This window comes from Nyctibius grandis, chromosome 16 (assembly GCF_013368605.1).
Source record: "Nyctibius grandis isolate bNycGra1 chromosome 16, bNycGra1.pri, whole genome shotgun sequence".
Taxonomy (NCBI): domain Eukaryota; kingdom Metazoa; phylum Chordata; class Aves; order Nyctibiiformes; family Nyctibiidae; genus Nyctibius; species Nyctibius grandis.
In genome coordinates, this window is record NC_090673.1 from 3,642,357 (window position 1) to 3,662,181 (window position 19,825).

At 55.9% G+C, this 19,825-nt stretch overlaps 1 protein-coding gene across 2 annotated transcripts in view; it reads right to left on the minus strand.

The window, feature by feature from the left end:
• RXRA (retinoid X receptor alpha) overlaps positions 1–19,825 on the minus strand; it is a 108,273-nt gene that overhangs the window by 21,308 nt on the left and 67,140 nt on the right. For both annotated transcript variants that reach the window (XM_068414243.1, XM_068414244.1), the window contains 3 exons: positions 17,723–17,988; positions 13,443–13,593; positions 12,383–12,562 (listed from right to left, as the gene is read on the minus strand). In XM_068414243.1, the coding sequence (XP_068270344.1) occupies positions 12,383–12,562; positions 13,443–13,593; positions 17,723–17,988 (597 nt within the window). The remainder of the gene's footprint in view (positions 1–12,382; positions 12,563–13,442; positions 13,594–17,722; positions 17,989–19,825) is intronic.

A 19,825-nucleotide genomic window follows, 5' to 3' on the forward strand; every position in this document is an offset into this window, starting at 1 on the left:
ACCACGGGAGAGGGAATCGGACGGGTGAAGTGATAGCATAAGGGAATCCGAAAGAAAAGAGAAATTGGTCGGTTCAAAGCATAAGTCCAGAGTTCAACCATCTTCTGAGCCCGTTAGTGCTGAATTTCCATGGAGGTCATGTCATGCATCTGGTGCCCTGGTCCAGCAGTGATGCTAATGGCTGCTGCAAGGCCCCGTGGCAGGACGCTGCGACCGTGGGCCAGACGCTGGGAGCAGGGACCTGCCAGCAAACCACCGTCCTGCCTTTGGCTCTGGGCAACTTCTGAACAGACAGGAGAGACCTGTCCCAAATCCTGTGCGGTACGAGGAACCTAGCCAGAAGCATGTCACACGCTGATGACTTAATGTCTGAATAGTACGCAGATGAGCAACACTTACTAGATGCTAATAACATCATTATTAATGATGTCCCTTTGAAACCAGCACACAGGCTTTCCCTAAACCTGGAAAGTAGCTTTATGCAGACAGTTACACCGGTAAGTATCTCTTTGTCAATCATAGAATCATACAATCATACAATCACAGAATGGTTTTGGTTGGAAAGGACCTTAAAGATCATCTAGTTCCAACCCCCCTGCCATGGGCAGGGACGCCTTTCCTCTAGATCATCCCGTTACATACCCTAAATCACACACTTCTCCACACACCGTCATTTCCCACAGTAGGTTGTAGCCCAGTCTCGCTGAGAACAGCCCAAGCAACAGGAGTTTCCATCACTGGCCATGAGAGACAACTCCCTGAACTTGTCCAGCTCTTTGTTGAGGACTGAATGAGGCCCTCAGTAATGTAAAACGTCTGCTATTTATTGACCGTTATCCTAACACTGTACCTCTCTGAACTTGAAGCTGGTTATGGGATGTTAAGAGAAAGCAGGAGGGGCACAGGTATTGTTCTAGGGAAATCAGACCTGGCTGTAACACAATCAGGCTTTTTAGGCAATCAGTGGGACCAGCGCTACGCCAAGGGCAAAAATAAAACCTAGAATATAAAACTTATTTGTGAAAAATACATTCTTATAAAACTTATTTCTGAAAAAACAGGAAACGTTCGCTGCACGTCAACAGCGTTCAGGCTCCTTCCATGTGAAAGCTGTTATGCAAAAAGCAAGAGGTTTTTTTTGGTTTTGCAAACTGCTCTTAAGTTTACGGGCTGCAGAGGCTCCCGCAGCCCACACAGTGTCTTCTGCTCGGTCTGCCAGAGCCAGGTAGGCTGCTGCTGTCAGAGCTCAGATTTGTCTCGTGGCTTTTGTCCATCTGGCTCTTGTCTGGCACGGATTCTTCTCTTCACTTTTTCAGGCCAACACAAAATCCTGCTTCAATTTCTCCCCCCACCTCTACTCCTGCTTTCTCAATCATCAAAAAGCTAGAAATTTTTGCTTAATGCCAGCCCTTCCTCAACAGCACAGATGCACCAAAATTCCTCTGGGCACAGTAGAAGAGATAAAACACCTACTAAATAACAGAAAAGCCTAAGAGAAAGGCAAACCCTCAACAAATGGGATTTTATAAATGACTTAAATACCAAAGATCTGATGCACAGTCGCAGCAGGTCTCAAGGAGAAAGGTGCAAAGCACAGTTCCTCACTCTGAGATCAACCACACCAGGACAGCCTCCACCGCCAAGGACACTCCACGGGGAAGGGGTATTTATCCAAAAAACACATCTTCTTGCTCAGCTGCCAGTGACGTAGCTGGATGCTGGGATTTGTGGGACAGCGTTGCAGAGGTCTGTGGAGGCAGGGGCTACTTAAAGCCTTAAATCTGCAAATCTCAACCTCATCAAAAGCAACACTCACGTTCTTGGGGGTGAAGAATGAGACACACCTGAAGGGTTAGAGGAGAGTGAATCTTACAGGTCATCACGACAGTATTTGCTAGTGATTAGGCTGAATCTAGACAATATAAACAATAGATGTAAGAGACAGATGGAAAGAGATTATCCAAACAAGGAGTTATTTCTATTGATCTGTGCTTTGAGCCGCTCCAGCAGGCAGTCGGGAGCTGCTGCTCGCTGCGGAGCTGGTCGGTGCAAAGCTGACTCATCCCATCCTCAGCCCCACGCCAAAGCCCTGACACTCGCCCCGGCCCAGCTGGCCGCTGCAGCAGTGACACGCCAGGCAGAGCAGATGGCGTATTCACACCAAGTTATGTCACCTCCAAAGATAAACCAAGCCATTGCCAGCAAGAGCGGTACCTGCTTTGCTACCTCGTGCTTCCAAGACCAGACAAGCCCTCTCCAAAACCAAGACAAGCCTGGCATCACTCTGTGATCCCCACCGCAGCTTGGATGACCTCGATCCATCCCATACCCCTGGCTCTCTGGGCTGCTGGAGAGCACTGCCTGCTTCCCAACACTGAGCTCAGAGAGGCCATTATCACAGAATCACAGAATCAATGAGGTTTGAAGAGCCCTCTGGGATCATCGAGTCCAACCATTGCCCTGACACCACCATGGCAACTAGACCATGGCACTAAGTGCCATGTCCAGGCTTTTCTTAAACACCTCCAGAGATGGTGACTCCACCACCTCCCTGGGCAGCCCCTTCCAATGTCTGATGACCCTTGCTGAGAAGAAAGGCTTCCTAATGTCCAACCTGAACCTCCCCTGGCGCAGCTTGAGGCTGTGTCCTCTTGTCCTATCGCTAGTTATCCTCCCTTCCCACTCAGAAGCAGCTTCACGCACACGATGTGTGCATCTGCAGGACGAGGTGACTGGACCACGTGAAGTCCAGTTGCTGCTCACTCGCAGGACTCGCCTTACCATGTGTTTATGAACCCGACCTGTTCCTCCCTCAGAAACAACACGGGACATGTGCCCAGCCCTCGGTGTTGGATGTAGCTTTCGGGGATGCCAGCGAGGCAGCGACTCCTCTAGATGTTGACTCAGCTGTAGATGCTATTTTCTCTCCCCACGGGAAGCTGGAGGAATGAAGTGGGAACAGCTTCGTTCTTCAGGTGAGCAACACGTTCGCTCCTGCAATAGCTCTGTGCCTGGCCTTGGGGTACAGTTGTCAGTGCACACATGAACTCCCCTCCAACAGCCATACTGCTGTCACCTCGCTCTTCCAGGTGTGTCCCTCTTCAGGATCCAGAGGCTGAATTCATTTCAAACCGAGTGTCTCCACTTCCCTAGTCTCAGATTCACCCTGAAGCATCATACAGCTCCAGGGGTGGCAAGCCCAACGCATCATCCTGAAAGGCTGCAGGGATGTGCAGAAGGCATCCAAGAGTCTTGTAATCTGTGGGCTCCAAGGCACAGACATCCCTGCGGATGCGGCCATCCTTGCAGCCTGTGCTTCAGAAGCTCAGCAGAAGCGATGAGGACATCCGAGGTGCAGGGAGCAGGCAAAAGTGTCTAAGAGCTGCCAGTCATACAGCTTCTGAGCAGAGTCCTCCACGTCTCTGATCTCCACGGGCATACGGCCAGCGGTAGATGTCTGCAATTTATTGCAATCAGTATCTCCCCAGACCTGCTGAGGACCTGACAAGTCAGTGCTCCTTCTTAGTAGAGATGCTGAGGGACACATCCCCATTTCAGAAAAGAACAGGGACTGTGTTTCTTGAGATGTCGGAAAAAAATAGCAGGTGGGGTAAGGGGAAGGAAAGAAGGAGCAAGGATTCAAGCAAATCAGCTTTTTTTTTTTTTAAATCATGCAATATGGGATGTTCGTGTGAAGGAAAATTTTCAGTAGTGAGGAGATCCCTCACCATAAGGACCTAAGACCTTACTTCTGGAGTCCACTCCCCACTCCCACTTGGGATTAGTGAAAAAAAAACACAGTGGAGATGACAAAAATACATTTTTCAAATGGATTTGCTTTGGGAGCTGGGTTTCTTTGTGGCTTTGTTTTTTATTTATCTTTTTAAAAAGAGAAATACAAACGTGGCAGCTGCATGGCAGCTTGTCTGGTAATATTGAAATGGGAATACCTTGTTCTGCTCGGCTTCCCAGAAGTCTTGTGGGCCGGGATGGATGGTGCTCCATCCCTGTAACACAGTAAAATTTAGAAACAAAGATCATTATATCATTTGGTTCTTTTTGCTTCTGCTGGGTTTTTCTTTTCCTTTCATGTAAGTTGTAAACTCACAGGCTAAGGACAAAACACAGAGGGGTTCTGCAACTGGCTCCTCCAACCCAAATTCTCCCTTGTGGCACAATCCATGTATATTTAAGAAAAAATAAATATTTTTGACTCTGGAGGGGCCACAAGATGCTTCTCCCTCCTGCCTCGCATGTGACGCTTCGCAGGATTAGCGAGGACACAGCATGGCGATGCAGGGGAGCTGGTTCTGCTCCTGGCTCCCTTCTCTTGCTCATCATCGAGCCCCCTTCACACTGTGCCTTTCTAGTTTGATGGGTCAGAAGCCATCCAGTTTCTGTGCAAGAGGACCTTGGGAAGAGGATTAAACTACAGTCTGCCTGTGATAACAAGGCACTTGGCAGCGTGACCTACAAGGACCTTTCCAAACCTCAGCTGGGCCGTCTCGCTCTTACTGCAATAAGATGGTGATAATGAGGTGAAGGGCTGGAGAACACATCCCCACTGCTGCAGGCAGAGCCGCTGCTCACCAGGAGGAGGGAAAGGCTGGCAAGGGCTCTGCGGGGCCAGCGTGACCCTCCCGTCCCCCATCGCACTCAATGACTGCCTCGGCAGACAGGCTTGTCTGGGATGGATGCGGGGAAGCCATCAAGAGGAGCCCGTGTCCTTGTCCTTCCACCTCACCGCTCAGGCTGCTGGTGTCAGATGAGATCCACTCGTAGGACCACGCTGTTCCTGACAATGCTGATTTTTCTGGTCGTGAGGGTGGTACACCACTTGATCGATGCTGCGGGTCTATTAGTCTTAAATGCAAGAGGCGAGCCAGGTGTATTGCTTGTTGCAACCCAGAGAACACTCCTGCGAGGCAAAGCAGTCCCAAGCTGTCGCTACACCAGCCCTGTTTGCAGAGGTGAGCTTCCGCACGCTCTCCTCTGGGCTGATGGCTGTGCCAAGGCTTTTGTTTTTCTTCAAGGAGACTCGTATGGTTGAGAGGTTTTCTAGTCCGATTTTCTTAATGTAAGGGAAGCATTTAAACCTTGCAATCCACTTGAGGAGAAAAATAGATGTTGCAGTCAAAGAGCTCTGAGAGGCAGCCCCACCTCCTCCAGCTATGTCTCGGCTGAGCCAAGGACAGAGCCTGTGTTTTCCATGGCACCTGATGAAGACGCTCTCATGTCATTCTGCTTGATTTGGTCTGTACTCGCCTAAGGCCGGTTGCTGTCATTTTTCATCTCGAGCTTCTCCAGCCCATCTGTACATCCCCAGGCCGTGGTACAGCAAGATATGGAGCCCCACGTGTCAAGACCACTTCTCGGTGACCTCTCTCTGTTTAAGAACCAAAATGTCTCGTCCCGTGGATTGCAGATGAGCCTCAGCTGCCCGGGTTTGAGAGCTGATGTGTAAAAACCACCAGATCCATCCTCTGCTGGTGTGCACACCAATGCTGGACGCCTTGCCTTTGCTCACGGTGCAGCATCTGATGGCTACATAAGCGGGTCTGAGCCCACTGCGAAGTGAGCAACCAACCTAGCTCAGGTGCCCACACCAACCAGGGTGGGTGGCTGCGGTTGACTAGTGAACTCTCCAGCTGCTGGAGAAGAACAAGCTGCTCACTGAGGCTTTGGGGAGGACCTGGAGGACACTGCTGAGAAACCACTGCAGCATCCTGCCACTTTAGTGCCATGGTCTAGTTGACATGGTGGTGTCAGGGCAATGGTTGGACTCGATGAGCCCAGAGGGCTCTTCCAACCTGGTTGATTCTGTGATTCTGTGATTCTGAGATGGAAATCCACCCTTCCAGGAACAATAATGCGTATGACTGGCTGGGCTTTGTTTCTTTTCATGGGAGAGAAGGGGGAAGAATAATTCACTCCCACCAAAAATGGGCTGAATGGGGTTTTCTCTGGGGGACAATGTCTGGGGTCCCTGGGCACAGGGAGCCCAGCACCACTGAGCACTGATGCCCAGCCCGGTTTTTGGACAGTGTGAAAGCCGTGGGCAAACAGAAGATACATTTTTTGGCCTTGGCTCTCCCGTTCCTCTTAGCACGCTCTGATCCTCTCCCACCTTCACTCCCTTTGCTCCTTGCCGTTCCCCAGCAGATACAGGCATCCACAGGGCAAACAAAGAGGATGATGCTTCCCAGACCGCTCCAACCTGGATGCATTTTGGGGACGTGGCCCTGCATTGCCAGGACACACCACCCTCCTCCCGGACAGCCCAGGGGCTCTGGTGGCCTCCAAGACCCAAACCTGCCCAGTCTCCTCGGAGCCTACAAGTGGGTGGCTGCTTTATTTATGAAGTGCTGGGCGGAGGGTTATTGGGGATTTCCGTTGCACTAGCGGGGGAATTTATGAGGCTCTGCTGCCTTTTTATGAAGCTACATCTTAGCCGTGTATCATCGGCATCTTGAAGCGCTTACGCCTGAGGTACCTGTTTATATCGCAAATGCCACGACAGCTGAGGAAACTAATTCAGACAGTGTTATTTTTCAAAGATGCAGCTTTCTACTGCCATAAACAACCTCAGAAGCTGAGATACAAGAAATAAATGGTGGTGGTTCCTCCAACATTTTCAAGTGGACACTGCATTTTTTTTAAGATAGGCAAAATACCGCCGTGATGATAAAAAAAAAGTAACTTCAGTGAAATGGAGTGTTAAAAAGTGGATTGAAACCTTTGCATGCAGCCAGTCCACATGGGGAATGGCTCTGGAAAACAGCAGCAAAAATCACTAGCTCACTTCACTCTCAGAAGCCAGACCCTGCGAAGTACAAGCAAACAGCAACAATGCTAAAGCAATGAGAGAAAATCATACACCAAACCCTTTTTCTCAACCTAAGAGTATCCTTAGAAAACAAAAAACAAACCCACCATCATTTAAGCAGCTGGTCTAAAGAGCAGCAGTTTAAGAGGATGTAAGAAACAAGCTCATTAAGCTGAAAGACATTTTCCATTCCAAAATTATTACTAAAAATAACCGTGCTCTTGAACTCTGCCCCTTCACTGGGGTACGGCCACTTGCCTGCTTTTACATTCACTTGGACAGAGGGTTGGAGACCTGAATTCCTGCTCTTTCTCCTGACTCCTCTTGCTCCTGTTGGTCCCAAGAGATGCTCCGGGAGCCAGGATGGCTCCGGCTCGGGGCGTGCAGGGGGGATGCCCAGCCATGGCAGGGGGATCAGGCACAGCTCAGCCACTGCTGTGTTAGTGCAGGAGCTGAGCTCCAAGTCACTCTGCGTTAAAACAGGGGGAAACTTTGGTCCCTCTGGACTACGTGATTTATCTGAGCAGCTCCCCAGAGACGTGTGGAGGTCTCTGAGCCGCAGACTGGAGTCACTCCCTGCAACGCTGCAAGTCAAACCCCTCCCAGGTTAAATCCCTCAGCTCAACGTCAGTGCAAGCAAGAGGGGGAAAACAACCCACAAACACAGGGGAAGAGGAAGAACTATCCCAGGCTGTGAAGTTTCATGAAGCCTTGGAGTCAGAGATCAGGCATGCAACCGGACAGAGGATGTCCTGGATCCTCTGGACCATGTCACGGCAGCGGGCGGAGGCGTGTGCAGCCGTGCCGTACCCAGACCACCACCGTTACGGTATCTGCGCCTGGATTTAGGAACGATCCTGGGGGCCGGTTATGCAGCCTGAGCCGCAGCCGCTGGGGGAGGACAGCCTTCTGGTCTCCAGATGGGCTACGAGCTTCCCGGCGGAGATGCATCAACATCCACTTCACCCGTCGGCATCAAACGCCGCTGCCAGTGCTCCGCAGCACGCCCGGGCTTCAGCTGCACGAGTGGTACCCCCAGTTAACAAACTGGGCAGCCCAACAGGTCCGATGGAGACAGTCTGGCTCACGCGAGGAGCCGCTCGTGTCCGGAGGCAGCACTGGGGGAAGGAGAGGCAGGAGACGGAGCGGGGCCGGGCTGCGCCGGTTCCCAACGTCTGCTCCCTGTGAGCCGTCCAAGGGCGGCCGGCGGGAGCATGAGAAAGGGCTCCTCGCTGGTATTTCCTGCTCGCTGTGCGATCCGCCGGCGTTGCCAGCGATGGTGGGGCCGGGGCCTCGTCACACGAGATAGCGACACGCTGCAGCGTGAGGCCGTGGGGTTTGTCGTCTCCGATGACCCCCCTCACCTCTGAAGTTAACCCCAGCTAATGGCATCGCACGCAAGTCACCTTCATCCCAAGACCCCCAGTATTTACTCCCACCTCTTCACAAGACCTCTGCTTCTCTAACTCAAAGGCAGTTCCCACTTTTTCCCTTTAAAACATGAGGCTGCTGATAAACAGACACCTTAGACCCTAATGAGTAACAGATCAAGCAGAGAGAGTTATGCTTCTGCATGCAAACAGCCACCCCCACAATAACAACCCCTGCATTAGTCAAGATCCCTGATGGTAATCTTAATTTTGTTGACTATCCGGTATTTAGTGGGAGACAGAGTACAAAAACCAAAGTCTCACACAGCTGGCAGTAATTCATAGGGGAAAAATGCTCCCAGTTGCTTATTTATTACAGCTGCAATACCTCAGAGCCCGGGAGGCTCATTCAGCGTGGACACGGCATCAGGATCTACCATAAGTGTTTTTAACAGGGAGCAGCAAGAAGAGATGCACGCACCAGAAGGAATCTTTCACTTCTGCAGGCTTGCACCCCTTTAGGCCAAGATCCCCGAGACCTGACAGGCAAAGGAAAGCCTCACAGCCCTAAAGCAATCCCCTGTCCCCCCAGCAGCACCCCACTGCCACCCCTGCCTCCCTCCTCCATGGGTACACTGCTCCTTCCCGGAGCACATGGCCAAGAAGGTCCATCCCTCCGGGTCTGCCCACGTCTGCTCTTGGCACATTCACCTGGAGACCCTCCACGTGTTGGGATCAAACCTTTCCAGAGCTCCATCAGCTGCCCAAGAGGTCCTGCTGCCTTTATTCCTTTAAGCCAACTTCTTAGCTACGTAAGAGAGCCTTTCCTTTTACCCTTCTGGCACAGGTGTTGGGTATGAACATGGCCTTCACCCCTCTTCTTCCCAGCATCACTCTGCAGGTCGCAGCACTGCTCACCACCACGCAGGATGCCTTATTCTCTCACCAGAGATATTGTACTTATTTTAGAGGGTTTTACTGTATTTCCATGACATACAAATACCTTTGGGCTACAGGAGAGAGACTTCCCCATCAGGAATCTGCTGTGCCTTTACGTAGCTATAAATTAGGTCTCCAGAGCAAGACGTTTTCTAGGGAAATGAGGCCCGTTACCCTGGCTCTGTTACTTAAAAGATGCAGCAGTTTACACTAGAGGATGAAAAGGCAGCTATGTTGTGAGTACTTAGGCAAAAGGAATTAGCAATGCAGGATTTAGCCCAAAACTGCTCCCCAAAACAGAGGTGGTGTGGAGGCAGCGGGACTGGTGTAAGGACAAGGACAAGGCTCTGGCTGGCAAAGCGGATGGGCAGCAGCAGCGAGCTGGGATGGATGCAAGGGGAAGATTTTTCTCACAAATCAGGTGGATCTCAAGAGCTGCTTGAAATCAAAGCTTAGCAAGATCCAACTTCTCACTGTCAGGTCTAGGACAACACTAGGACATCTCACAAACCTGTCAGGAGACACTGAATTTTTAGGTTTTTAACAAGAGAGAGCTTTATCTGGGGACCAGGGGACTTATTCCAGCTTTCCCTACATGGGGATTACACCCCAAACATCTACTGACTGCCAACGCACCGGCTTTCTGCCCTTCTCCAAAGCTGTCCTCGTGCAGCGCCGGCACCAGAAGATCAGCCAGTACTGCCTGAGTGCACTTCTAGAGTTACGAAGATCCCATCTGTCACACTTTTAAATAATTGGCTGATCGTTATGAATTCATTTGGTATTCATTGTGATAATGTTAATCAAGATGAATTAATAGAGTCCTCACACGATACGTGCTCCCTGGGGGATTCCACCACCATTTAGAAATTAATTAATGGACCTATAATTTTAGTGGCGCTGCCCAGGCAATCACCGTTAACGGTAGGCACGAGGCAGGTACCCGATCACAGGATGTCAGTGCAGGCTACAGAGTCAAAGCATCACGGCTGGTGTTCCCTTCCCTGCAGACGTTGGCTGAGATGTTCTCGGGGTCTGAAAGGGAAGTGGGTCTCCAGCTGCCGGTACAAGGCTCCAGAGGCAATGCCAGGGTAATGGGATGCTCCACTTCTACCTACACCTGCACTTCTCCCCCAAGAAGCAAGTGCTGCTGCTGAACACACAGGAGACTTCTGGGCTTCTTTTTAGTCACCTGAGTCTCCCAGGCCTGGAGATGAGACTTTCCTCCCTCCGTTTCCTCCTCCTGCCAGACATTTCCCACAGGATCCCGCATGCTCCATGGCTCTGCCCAAAGCAGCCAGGCCAACGCCAGCCCCCTGCACACAAAGCACCATGCCTGCACCATATCACTCAACTTTAGAGGCATTTTCTCAATGTCTCAAGTCTCTCCATTTAAGACTAGAGGTTTCCACTTTCCCACCAAGCTGGAAAGGATGCAAAGAGGACAAGAAAGACAGGAGGCAAGGGAAGGGCAGAGGATGAGGAGCTGGGAGACCCTGCAACTGCTCCATAGTGATGGCTCCAAGAAGCAGCTTCTGGAAACCCTCTATCAAACCTGTACTGCTTTGGGTGAGTGTGGGGACGGGGCCACGAGCACCCCAGGCTCTGCCCGGTGGTGTTCCTTGGAGGTTCCACCTATGCATTATGTTTCTATCAAAAGCAACGTGTTATCATCTCTTCAACTCCCTCCAACCACGAGCTCTCTCCAACCAGGTTTCTGCCTACAGCCACACCTGGCAGAGCCGCTGCCTCCCGTGTAACCCATCCTTGCTTGGGCCAGAAACGTTTCTGAGCACTGAAGGGTTAAGCTTTGCAGGGCCAGGGAGGTCCCCTGGGTGCCCTCCCCTGCAATCCCCCCACACCTCAAGCTTTGACACTGGAAGGCTCTGCGTGTCGTAGGTCCTCAGGTAACCCCGTAAATGGAGCGTGGCAGGGTCTGCTCCAGCGCCGCCCTGGTTAATCAACGCTCCAGACAAGACTAAGTGCTCTTCAAAGAGACCCGGGCTGGAGTAACCGGAGCAACTGGGCGGAGGGATGGGTTTGTCGGCCGATCAGGGAGGCGAGCGTGGCTCTGGGGATGTAAGGGGAGAAGGCAGCAGAGAAGCGAGCAGCACCACGGGGTCATTTTCACATCGCGTCTGGGAAAAGCCTGTTCTGCCAGCAGTTCAAAACAGACGCAGTCAGCATTTAAAAAGAGCATTTAGAAGAGGCACTGCCAGGGAGTTTTAGATCCTGAATTTAAATTCCAGCAAGGGGAGAGAGATCTTTTATGAACACTGAATTAATTTCTTCTTCCCAATGAGAAAAAAATCCAGTATTGCTGCTGCTAGGGAATGTCACTGAGTTAGAGCAGCCGGTGATCGGCGCTGGTGCCCGAGGAGCAGCCTGTGATGAGAAGGACGATAACCCACGGGGTTCCCCTGCCCCTCCTGAGCGAGGGGTGAACAACAAACCGCGCACAGCTGGGACATGCATGGGAGCCTCTCACCTCCCCGGCAGCACGGTGATTAGTAACCAGCAAATTACAGAATTGATCAGGTTGGAAGAGCCCTCTGGGATCATCGAGTCCAACCATTGCCTTGACACCACCATGTCAACTAGACCATGGCACTAAGTGCCATGTCCAGTCTTTTCTTAAACTCCTCCAGAGATGGTGACTCCACCACCTCCCTGGGCAGCCCCTTCCAATGCCTAATGACCCTTGCTGAAAGAAATGCTTCCTGATGTCCAACCTGAACCTCCCCTGGCGAAGCTTGAGGCTGTGTCCTCTTGTCCTATTGCTAGTTGCCTGGGAGAAGAGGCCGACTCCCACTGCGCTACAACCTCCCTTCAGGTAGTTTCAGACTGCACTAAGGTCACCTCTGAGCTGATCATGATCTTTATCTTGTCCATATCCCCTAGTCAGCACCAGTTCCCCAGGACGTGCCATCCCATGTCGCACGGAAGAAGAAGGGCCAGGCCACGTGGCAGCATTTGTCACCCAAAACGCACTCAGCCCCGACAGCTTTTGCACCTTGGTTTGAGGGGGCTCTGCAGGGAAAGGGAAGGGCTCGGCGTATTTGCCATCGCTGCTCCCAACACGTGCCAGCTGGTGCAAAACTGATGTGAAACGGGGAGTGCAAGTTCCAGGGCAGCAAACGACCTCACCAGCCGGTGCCCCATGGCAGGCAGCCTGCTGGAGCCTCCTCACGAAGGAACGGTACCTGCAGCACCCACGGGTGCTTGGGCCGGGCTCTCTCTGCCTTACCTTCTCGCTTCATCCCCATGGCAAGACACTTCTGGTAGCGGCAGTACTGGCAGCGGTTGCGCTGGCGCTTGTCGATCAAGCAGTCCTTGTTGTCGCGGCACGTGTAGGTGAGGTCTTTCCGCACCGTGCGCTTGAAGAAGCCTTTGCAGCCCTCGCAGCTGTAAACCCCGTAATGTTTACCTGTGGGGGGGATGCGACGTGGGTTAGAAGGACTCATGGGTGCCCCCAGCTCCCCCCTTTGCTCTCCCTCCTCACAAAACCATCAGCTCTTCCCAGGGTCTCTCCCAGCCGTGGCTGGGGGAAGCAGAGGTTTCTCAGAGCTAAAGAGCAGTGGCTTCGCCTTGACTTCCATAAAATCAGGATGCCCTCCATGGGCTACAACCGGCCTTGTACCCAGGAAAAGCCCTCGCCACTCATTAGCCACACATCAGGGGAGAGGCAGCGCAGCAGCGAAACAGGGGGTGCCCCCCCGTACCCCACCCGGGCTCCCCACGCCAGACGCGCCCCAGCCTGCTCTGCACCAGCACCCACCCTCCCCTGCCAGCCCCGGAGCCCGACAGGCGCAGGAGCTGTCCCTAAGGACCTCACAAACTAGTTAACCAGAGCACTTCTAGGGCAGAAAGCTTTTAAACCAGCATGAGAATAAAGAGGATTAGCACATCTTTATCTCCCACGAGTAGAGAGACTCTGCGTGAAGCACATCTTTCTCTCTGGTGCTACATGACAAGCCCGCTGCGGATCAAAGGATGGGGAGAGAGAGGGACACTCACTCACGCCTTGTCTTCAGACGGGCTGAAGATGTCACACCACCGCTAAGCAGAGCCCTGGGGTCTCCTGGCTTGGCTCAGAGCCTGCCCCGGACCAGACGGGCTGGGGGAGGCTGGTAATAAGGGACTTTTCATGCCCTCTGAGGGCACGGGCGGCTCCTCTCCCAGTGGAGAGTCCCCTCCTGTGCTCACTGTGCTGCAGGGACCCGGGGAGCCACGCAAACCCTCGCCACGCTCTCCCAGGGCACCCACACGCCGCTGTGAGCCCTTCCCCAGGCAGGCACCCGTCTTACCTGAAGATCTGTCCCCACAGATGGCACATATGTGCTTCGTGAAGGAGGCCATCGTTCCTGAGGGGTGTGCTGGCACTTTGAGGACTCCGTTGAGCCCCAGGGGTGGCTTAATGTCTTCTGAGCTGCTGACGGGGTTCATGGGCGAGTTGAGCTGTGGAGACAAGCACAGTGCTCAGCAGGGAGCTGGCCCATGGGCTCAGACATAGGGCAAGGAGGGACAGCAGGGGAGAGGCTTCCCATGGGGACAAGTACCATAAAACACCCACCCACAAAGCTGAGCCAAGAGGAGGATTTGAGCACGAGTCCAGAGACCAAAGGCACAAGGCTCATCTGCTGCCATGGCACAAAAGCCGGGCAGCTCTGAGCTGGCAGCAGGGTGACACCAGGTCTCGCTGCAGGGTGGAAGGAGCAGGGACACGGCCGATCCCCTGTGCACCACCAGGACCCACGCAGGGCTGGCACCGCCACCCCACCAAGGATGCTCCTGCACCACTGAAGGGGAAGGCAAGTTCCTCCTGCGCCCAGGGCAGGTTCAAGGAGGTCTGGGGGTGGACAGGGGACCGAGGCTGGGTCAGCTCGGGATGCAGCGCTGGCCGGGAGCACTGTGCTGTCCTCCTGGGGACCAGCCTGCCAGGGCCTGTCACAGAGCCTCCGTCCCTGCCAGCTTCTAAATCCAGGCTGGATATGCAGGATTTGTGCTTCGGTTTGTTGTGTTTCTCTTCCCTAATAGAGCTACTCAGTAATTGCACTTGTCACAAATTAATTCAGGGAAGTCCCAGGGCTTGTGGTCTGTCAATTAGAGGAGCTCAGCCCTTCCTCTGGCTTTAAAGTCTCTAGGCTGGTGGGGAATATTTGGCAGGCAGCTGACTAATAACTGCAGACCAGAGCAAGGTGAACGCACCCTGGAGAAATGTGATGGATCTGCCCCCCTCTCCCGCCCTGCCTGTGCCAGCTGATGAACGACAGGCAGCGGGACGTGGTGCTGAGGGATGCGCTCCCCAGCTTTACCTGCTGCTCGGTTATGCTGCGATAGGGCAGAGAGGGGAGGGATGAGCGTGTCCCCAGGCAGGAGCATCTCTCCTTGGGATCTGGGGGTCCCCAGGCACAGAGCCTCCCTCTGTGCCACCCTGTGAGTCGGGGCTGCTGGCACTGCAGCGGCACATCCCTCCACAGCTTCGGGGTCACCAGCTCCAGCAATTCCTCCCAGTGCACCTTCTGGGAAACGGAGCCATTTCCCAGGTGCAGCGGGTGGCTGTGGCTCGCATCGTGCCACGTCACCGGCCGCTGCCACATGGGAGCAAGGGCAGAGGCTGTCGGCTGCTTGCTGAAGACGAGACCCCAGGAGGGTGGGGGGTCCCACTGCCCTCCGCAGCCCCCAGGCGTCAGCAGGACGCCCGCTTGGAGCTGAGTCAGCCCCAGGCTGGGCTGGGGGAAGTCATGGGTTCCTCTCGCAGCGCCAGCCCGGAACCTCAGCGGAGGCACCACGTGCACCCCGGGGTTCCCACGCCGCCCCGGCGCCTGCCCCGCGCCTTCCCCTCCCGAGCGAGACCAGCAGCATGTGCAGGCAGGGAGGGGGCAGCGGGGGAGGCGGCGGCCCCCCGCCTTGGCACAGCTCTGCTGCTCCAGGGCACGACAAGCCCAGCTCAGCCAGCGAGCGGGGACGAGGGAGGAACCGGTGCTCTGCTTCCCCAGCGACGCCACGGCTCCTCGGCTCCTCTCCCTTCCCTGATCCGTCCATTGCACCAGAGACCGAATCCTGTCCCTTCTGGCAAGCAGAGCTTTGTTCTTCCTCCCATCCAAAGAAAGAAACCCTTCTCTGGTCCCGCCGGCACCCTCACAAAGAGCATTGTGCAAAGGCAGAGAGCGGCTCTGGAAAAGCTTAATCCTGCGTCTGATCTCTCCCTGCTCGCCCCAAGCTGCTGCCAGCGATGCCTGGGGCGGCTGCTGCCGTGGCGCAGCCCTGCGAGCCACGGGGAAACTCTCTCCCTTGCAGCTCTTACTGAAAATCATGCTTTTTTTTTTATTCCCCCCCCCCCCAAATCTTTAGGTAAGAGGGTTTAAGTATGTGTTAAATCCCAGTAAGTAGCAGAGCTGTTGGGTCCAGCCTCCTGGTTCGGCTGGGACCTTGCTCACCACCTCAAACAACCCCTGCTTTCAGCTGGCTCCTGCCCTGCACCCCTCTTGCCCAGCATCCCCTCCCCAAGGGGGCCTGGGGGCTCCCTGGGTGCTGGGACCCCACTTCAGGACCCCCTGCCTCGTACCCGGGTTTTGGGGCTGCGTTGGGAAGCTCTGTGAGGTCCTGGGAAGCGCACAGTGCTGGAGGGAGGGCGTGGGGAGTGCTCGGAGCATCCTCCGGCGCTGGCACCAAGGGCTGCTGGCTCCTCGCCTCCGCTGGACCCAACGGCAGAGGGAAGCGCCCCGGCTGCCCAGAGCTTGCCGGCTCCTTCCCACCCCGATGCCGGTGGGAGCCAGGGCAGAGGGGACCCACCGCGCCTCGCGCCCTTCTGCTCTGCTGCCTTTCCGGAGGCGACGAGGCATGGCCTGATGGCAAGTGGCATCTGCCATCTGATTCAAACCACCTTCCATCAGTGCCATCCCCGCCCGGCGACGGCGGCCGCACGCCTCATTACCCCCGGCGCTTTGCCGACCGGTGCAGCGGCGCGGGGGGCTGTGCTCCCCCCTGAGCATCGGCCCCGCTGCCTCCTCCTCCTCCTGTGCTCCTCCATGGGCCCAGGTAGGCGCCTCCGCCCGCTGCAGGGACACAGGGACAAGGACAGGGACCTAATGCGCCCAGACAGGGAGCAGATGGCAGGAGCCACTGGGCTGAAGCCCTCCCGACTGTCACCTCCAGGAAAACCGCTCAGGACAAGTCCCTGGGCGAAGCACGGGCGCTGCTAGCTCGCTCCCGGCACCGTCTGACCACGCTCTCAGTTCCCCTTTCCACCCTGGGGTTTATTTTGGTTTCCCTGGCTCACCAGTCCCTAAGGCAAACCCCACCTTAGAATTGAAGCCGGGGGCGCGTTGCCCCTTCCCCATTTCCTCGCCGGCTTGCGGCTCACCCCCGCGTTGCTTCACATCCCCCCTTCCCACTCCTTCCCCAACATTTTGCTGCTAATTTTGCTCTGGCCACTCACTCCCAGGCGCCGTTTCAGTTCCCCTTCTCTCAACCACGGGACAGGAGGTGGCACGTCCACCCCACTCCATCTCCCATGCCAGGGAGTGGGACCTGGCCAGACCCAGCTGCACCGGGCTGTGGGGGGCAGCTCCCCGCACACCCTTGGGGGTCACGGGCCAGATCCTGCATGGGAGAAGCCCATCAAAAGGCGAATAATCCCCACGGGGATGCTGGGTCCTGGGGAAGCTGCCTGGGGGTCCCCGGGGACGGGATTCAGCCCTCCCCAGCCCCGCGGTAGAAAGACCTGTTATCTCTGGAAATAAATCAGGCCAATATTTAAAAATAAAGGTGCCGGCAGGTGCTTGACTCCCAGAGAGGGCCTGGAATAAATAAACCGGCAGCGAGTGGCAGGTGGTGGCCAATGCCTTAATCTGCCCTTTTACTAAACATACACGGTGCGAGCAGCCAGCAACAGGTGGCGGGGGCCGGCCAGCGCGCGCCCAGCCGGCTATTTTTAAGAAGAGCTTATCTCTCCGTGGTTGGAGGTTTCTCACATAATCTTCAGCCAGCGAACACCAGTCCTTCCCCTGCCAGGAGAAAACAGGCAGCGGGCAGGGGACCCCTCGGCACATGCCATGGGGACCACGGGCTGGCCCTGGAGGGGATGGGCTGGTACCCAGGGAGGGAACAGGACTGCACGGGGTGCAGACAGGCCCAGGGTGGCTCCGGCTCCTGCCAGAGCTACATCAGTCCCAGGTGACCCAGGGGTGGTCACTGCTCCCCTGTCACCCCCCAGCCTGGGGACGGACAGGGCAGGAACGGAGGGGACAAGTGGTGGGAGGTGATGGATGGCCGCTCTCCAGCTGTGCTGGTTCCCCGTAGCCCACCCAGGGCAGCCTCAAAAGCGGCTGCAGACGCCCAGCTCTGGCCAGAGGAGCAGTTTCCCCCTTGTTGTCTTTAGTTCCCCCCTTGGGCTTCTGCTTTTTGCCACCCTTGGGTGCCTGCAATGGGGCCCATCTCCCTGTGCTTGCCTGGCCAGCGCAGCCTCCTGCGAGCCAGGGCGTGCAGCTGGGAGACCAGAGACGGGTCTGCGTTGGGAGCCCACGGAGGTGGCTTCTCCCCGGCTAAACAGGCAGCAGCGACATCCCCGTCACCCTCCCCTTACCTGTGGGCTGCTGGTGCCGAATCCCAGGCTGGGCGTGGAGGGGACGGACATCGAGTGCGGGCCCATGGGGGAGCTGATGACGGAGAACGGAGGTCCCATGCCATTGATGGGCGAGCTCAGGGTGCTGATGGGCGAGTGGAGCTGGCCCGGGGAGCCCAGAGAGGAGCCGATGCCCGGCCCGATGGGCGGGTGGAGGGATGGGGTGGCCATGGGCCCCCGGCTCGTGGGAGAGTTCAGGGACGTGGAATTGACTTGGTTGGAGAAATCTGTAAGAGAGGAAAGAGAGAAACGGGGCTGAGCCTTTGGTCCAGCCCGGGCTCTGACACACGGCCGCAGCAAGCCCTGAGCAGCAGCCCCCCACTCCTGGCCCTGCCGGAGGGTCAGGGCTGCTTTTCAACCTGCCCCCCAAATTCCCAACACATCCTCCGTCTTTCAGAACCACCTTCTGCTGCAGCACCTACGCGGGCGTTAGGACAGGCACCGAGAACATCCCCACCTCGAGAGCCTGCTCTCTGTCTTGCTCCCCCGCTGCACCCCAGCTCCAAACCCTGCAGAGGGTAGCCACCCCACCACGGGAGTGGACAGACACCCTCCTCACTACAGGATAATTCAGATTTATTCAGCCCACGCCTCAGCAGCTCCACGGTCCCAGGGGAGTGGGAGGAAGGGGGGTTAAAAATAGCCTCCGATTCTCCCGAGAGGAGCCACGGAGCCATTCCTGGCACATTTCCTCCTCATCCTGTCACGCCGCTTGCAAAACAATCCCGCATGAGGAAGGGGCTGGCTGGTGGCCCCCGGGTGGGTTGTGGCCCAGGGGCAGACGGGCAGTGGCCCCATGGCATCGCCACCCCTCACCCCAACACCTGCTGGGACCCCCCCCAGTTCACACCAGCAAACATGGCCCTAGAAAGGGGGAGGCACCAGCATAGACGCTTGGCCAGGGGCTGCTCACAGGGGAATGTGGGAGCCACCGCTTTTGGCTTCGGGCCCCAAAGTTAACTAAACTCTGGGAAATGTTGTCTTCAGTTACCTGCGTGGGGTCAGCTGCGTCCCCACGATTTTGGAGCAACTGGTATATGAGCGTTACACACTGGGAAACACGCTTGTTGGACCCACAGCAAGCCCAGCCCCAGCGATATTCCCTGGAGATCACCGACCCCAGCGGGGAAATCCCAGCATGGGGAAGTGAAGGCCCAGCAAGGTAGCCATGCTCCTCCTGCAAACAGCCACGTCCCCAGAGTCCCACGGCTGCACCCAGCATCCCATCACTGCACCCAGCATCCCATCACTGCACCAAGTCCCATCGCTGCACCCCACGTGGTCACAGCTCCTGCCCTGGCACCTTCCTTCCAGCCTTGGTGGATTCAGCCCCATCCTGGCCTCGTGAGGGTGCTGGTGGGGCACAAAGACCCCCAGAGCCCCCCACGGCATGTCCCCTCCGCACAGCCCAGCCGTCCCCAGCACACCTCCGATGCGCTGTCCCCACTGTGGGCATAACAGGATGACACACACCATGGGAGAGGCTCGCTCCCTGCACGGATAATTCCTTAAACTTCCAGACAAGAGCCAGAAGAAGGATCCCCGGGGTGGGGGGCAGAGGAGAGGAGGGGGCTTGGATGCAAAATGGGGATTAGGCTCCAGGGCTGGGACGTTGCCAGCTCCCTCTGCACAGGGGTTGTGTCCGTCTGGGACAGGCAGAGGGGACACATGCCCAGACCCTGTGCTCCAGCCAGGTGCCACCGTCAGTGCTGAAACGAGCCCGTGTGCCAGCACCGCTGGCCCTGGCAGGTGTCTCTGTGGCCATGGCGGAGGCAAGTGTCCCTGTCCCTGGAGGGTTGGCTTCGCACCGGCTCCCGCAGGATGTTGATATAAAACAACCGCTGGCCACCACGTCACCCGTGGCTGAGTGACGTGCGGGCGGCACAACAGGAACCCCGGGAAATTCCTCGAGGCTTCAGGGTCTGCTCCTGGGGTTTAGCACAGCAGGACTGTGCGTCCCGGCTTGCTGCTTTTTGGTGTCTTTAAATGGCTCAGAGGAGGAGCAGGGCTTGGGTGCTGAGATGTGCCCTAGAGAGGGGGGATACAGGCTGTGCCCCTGCCGCC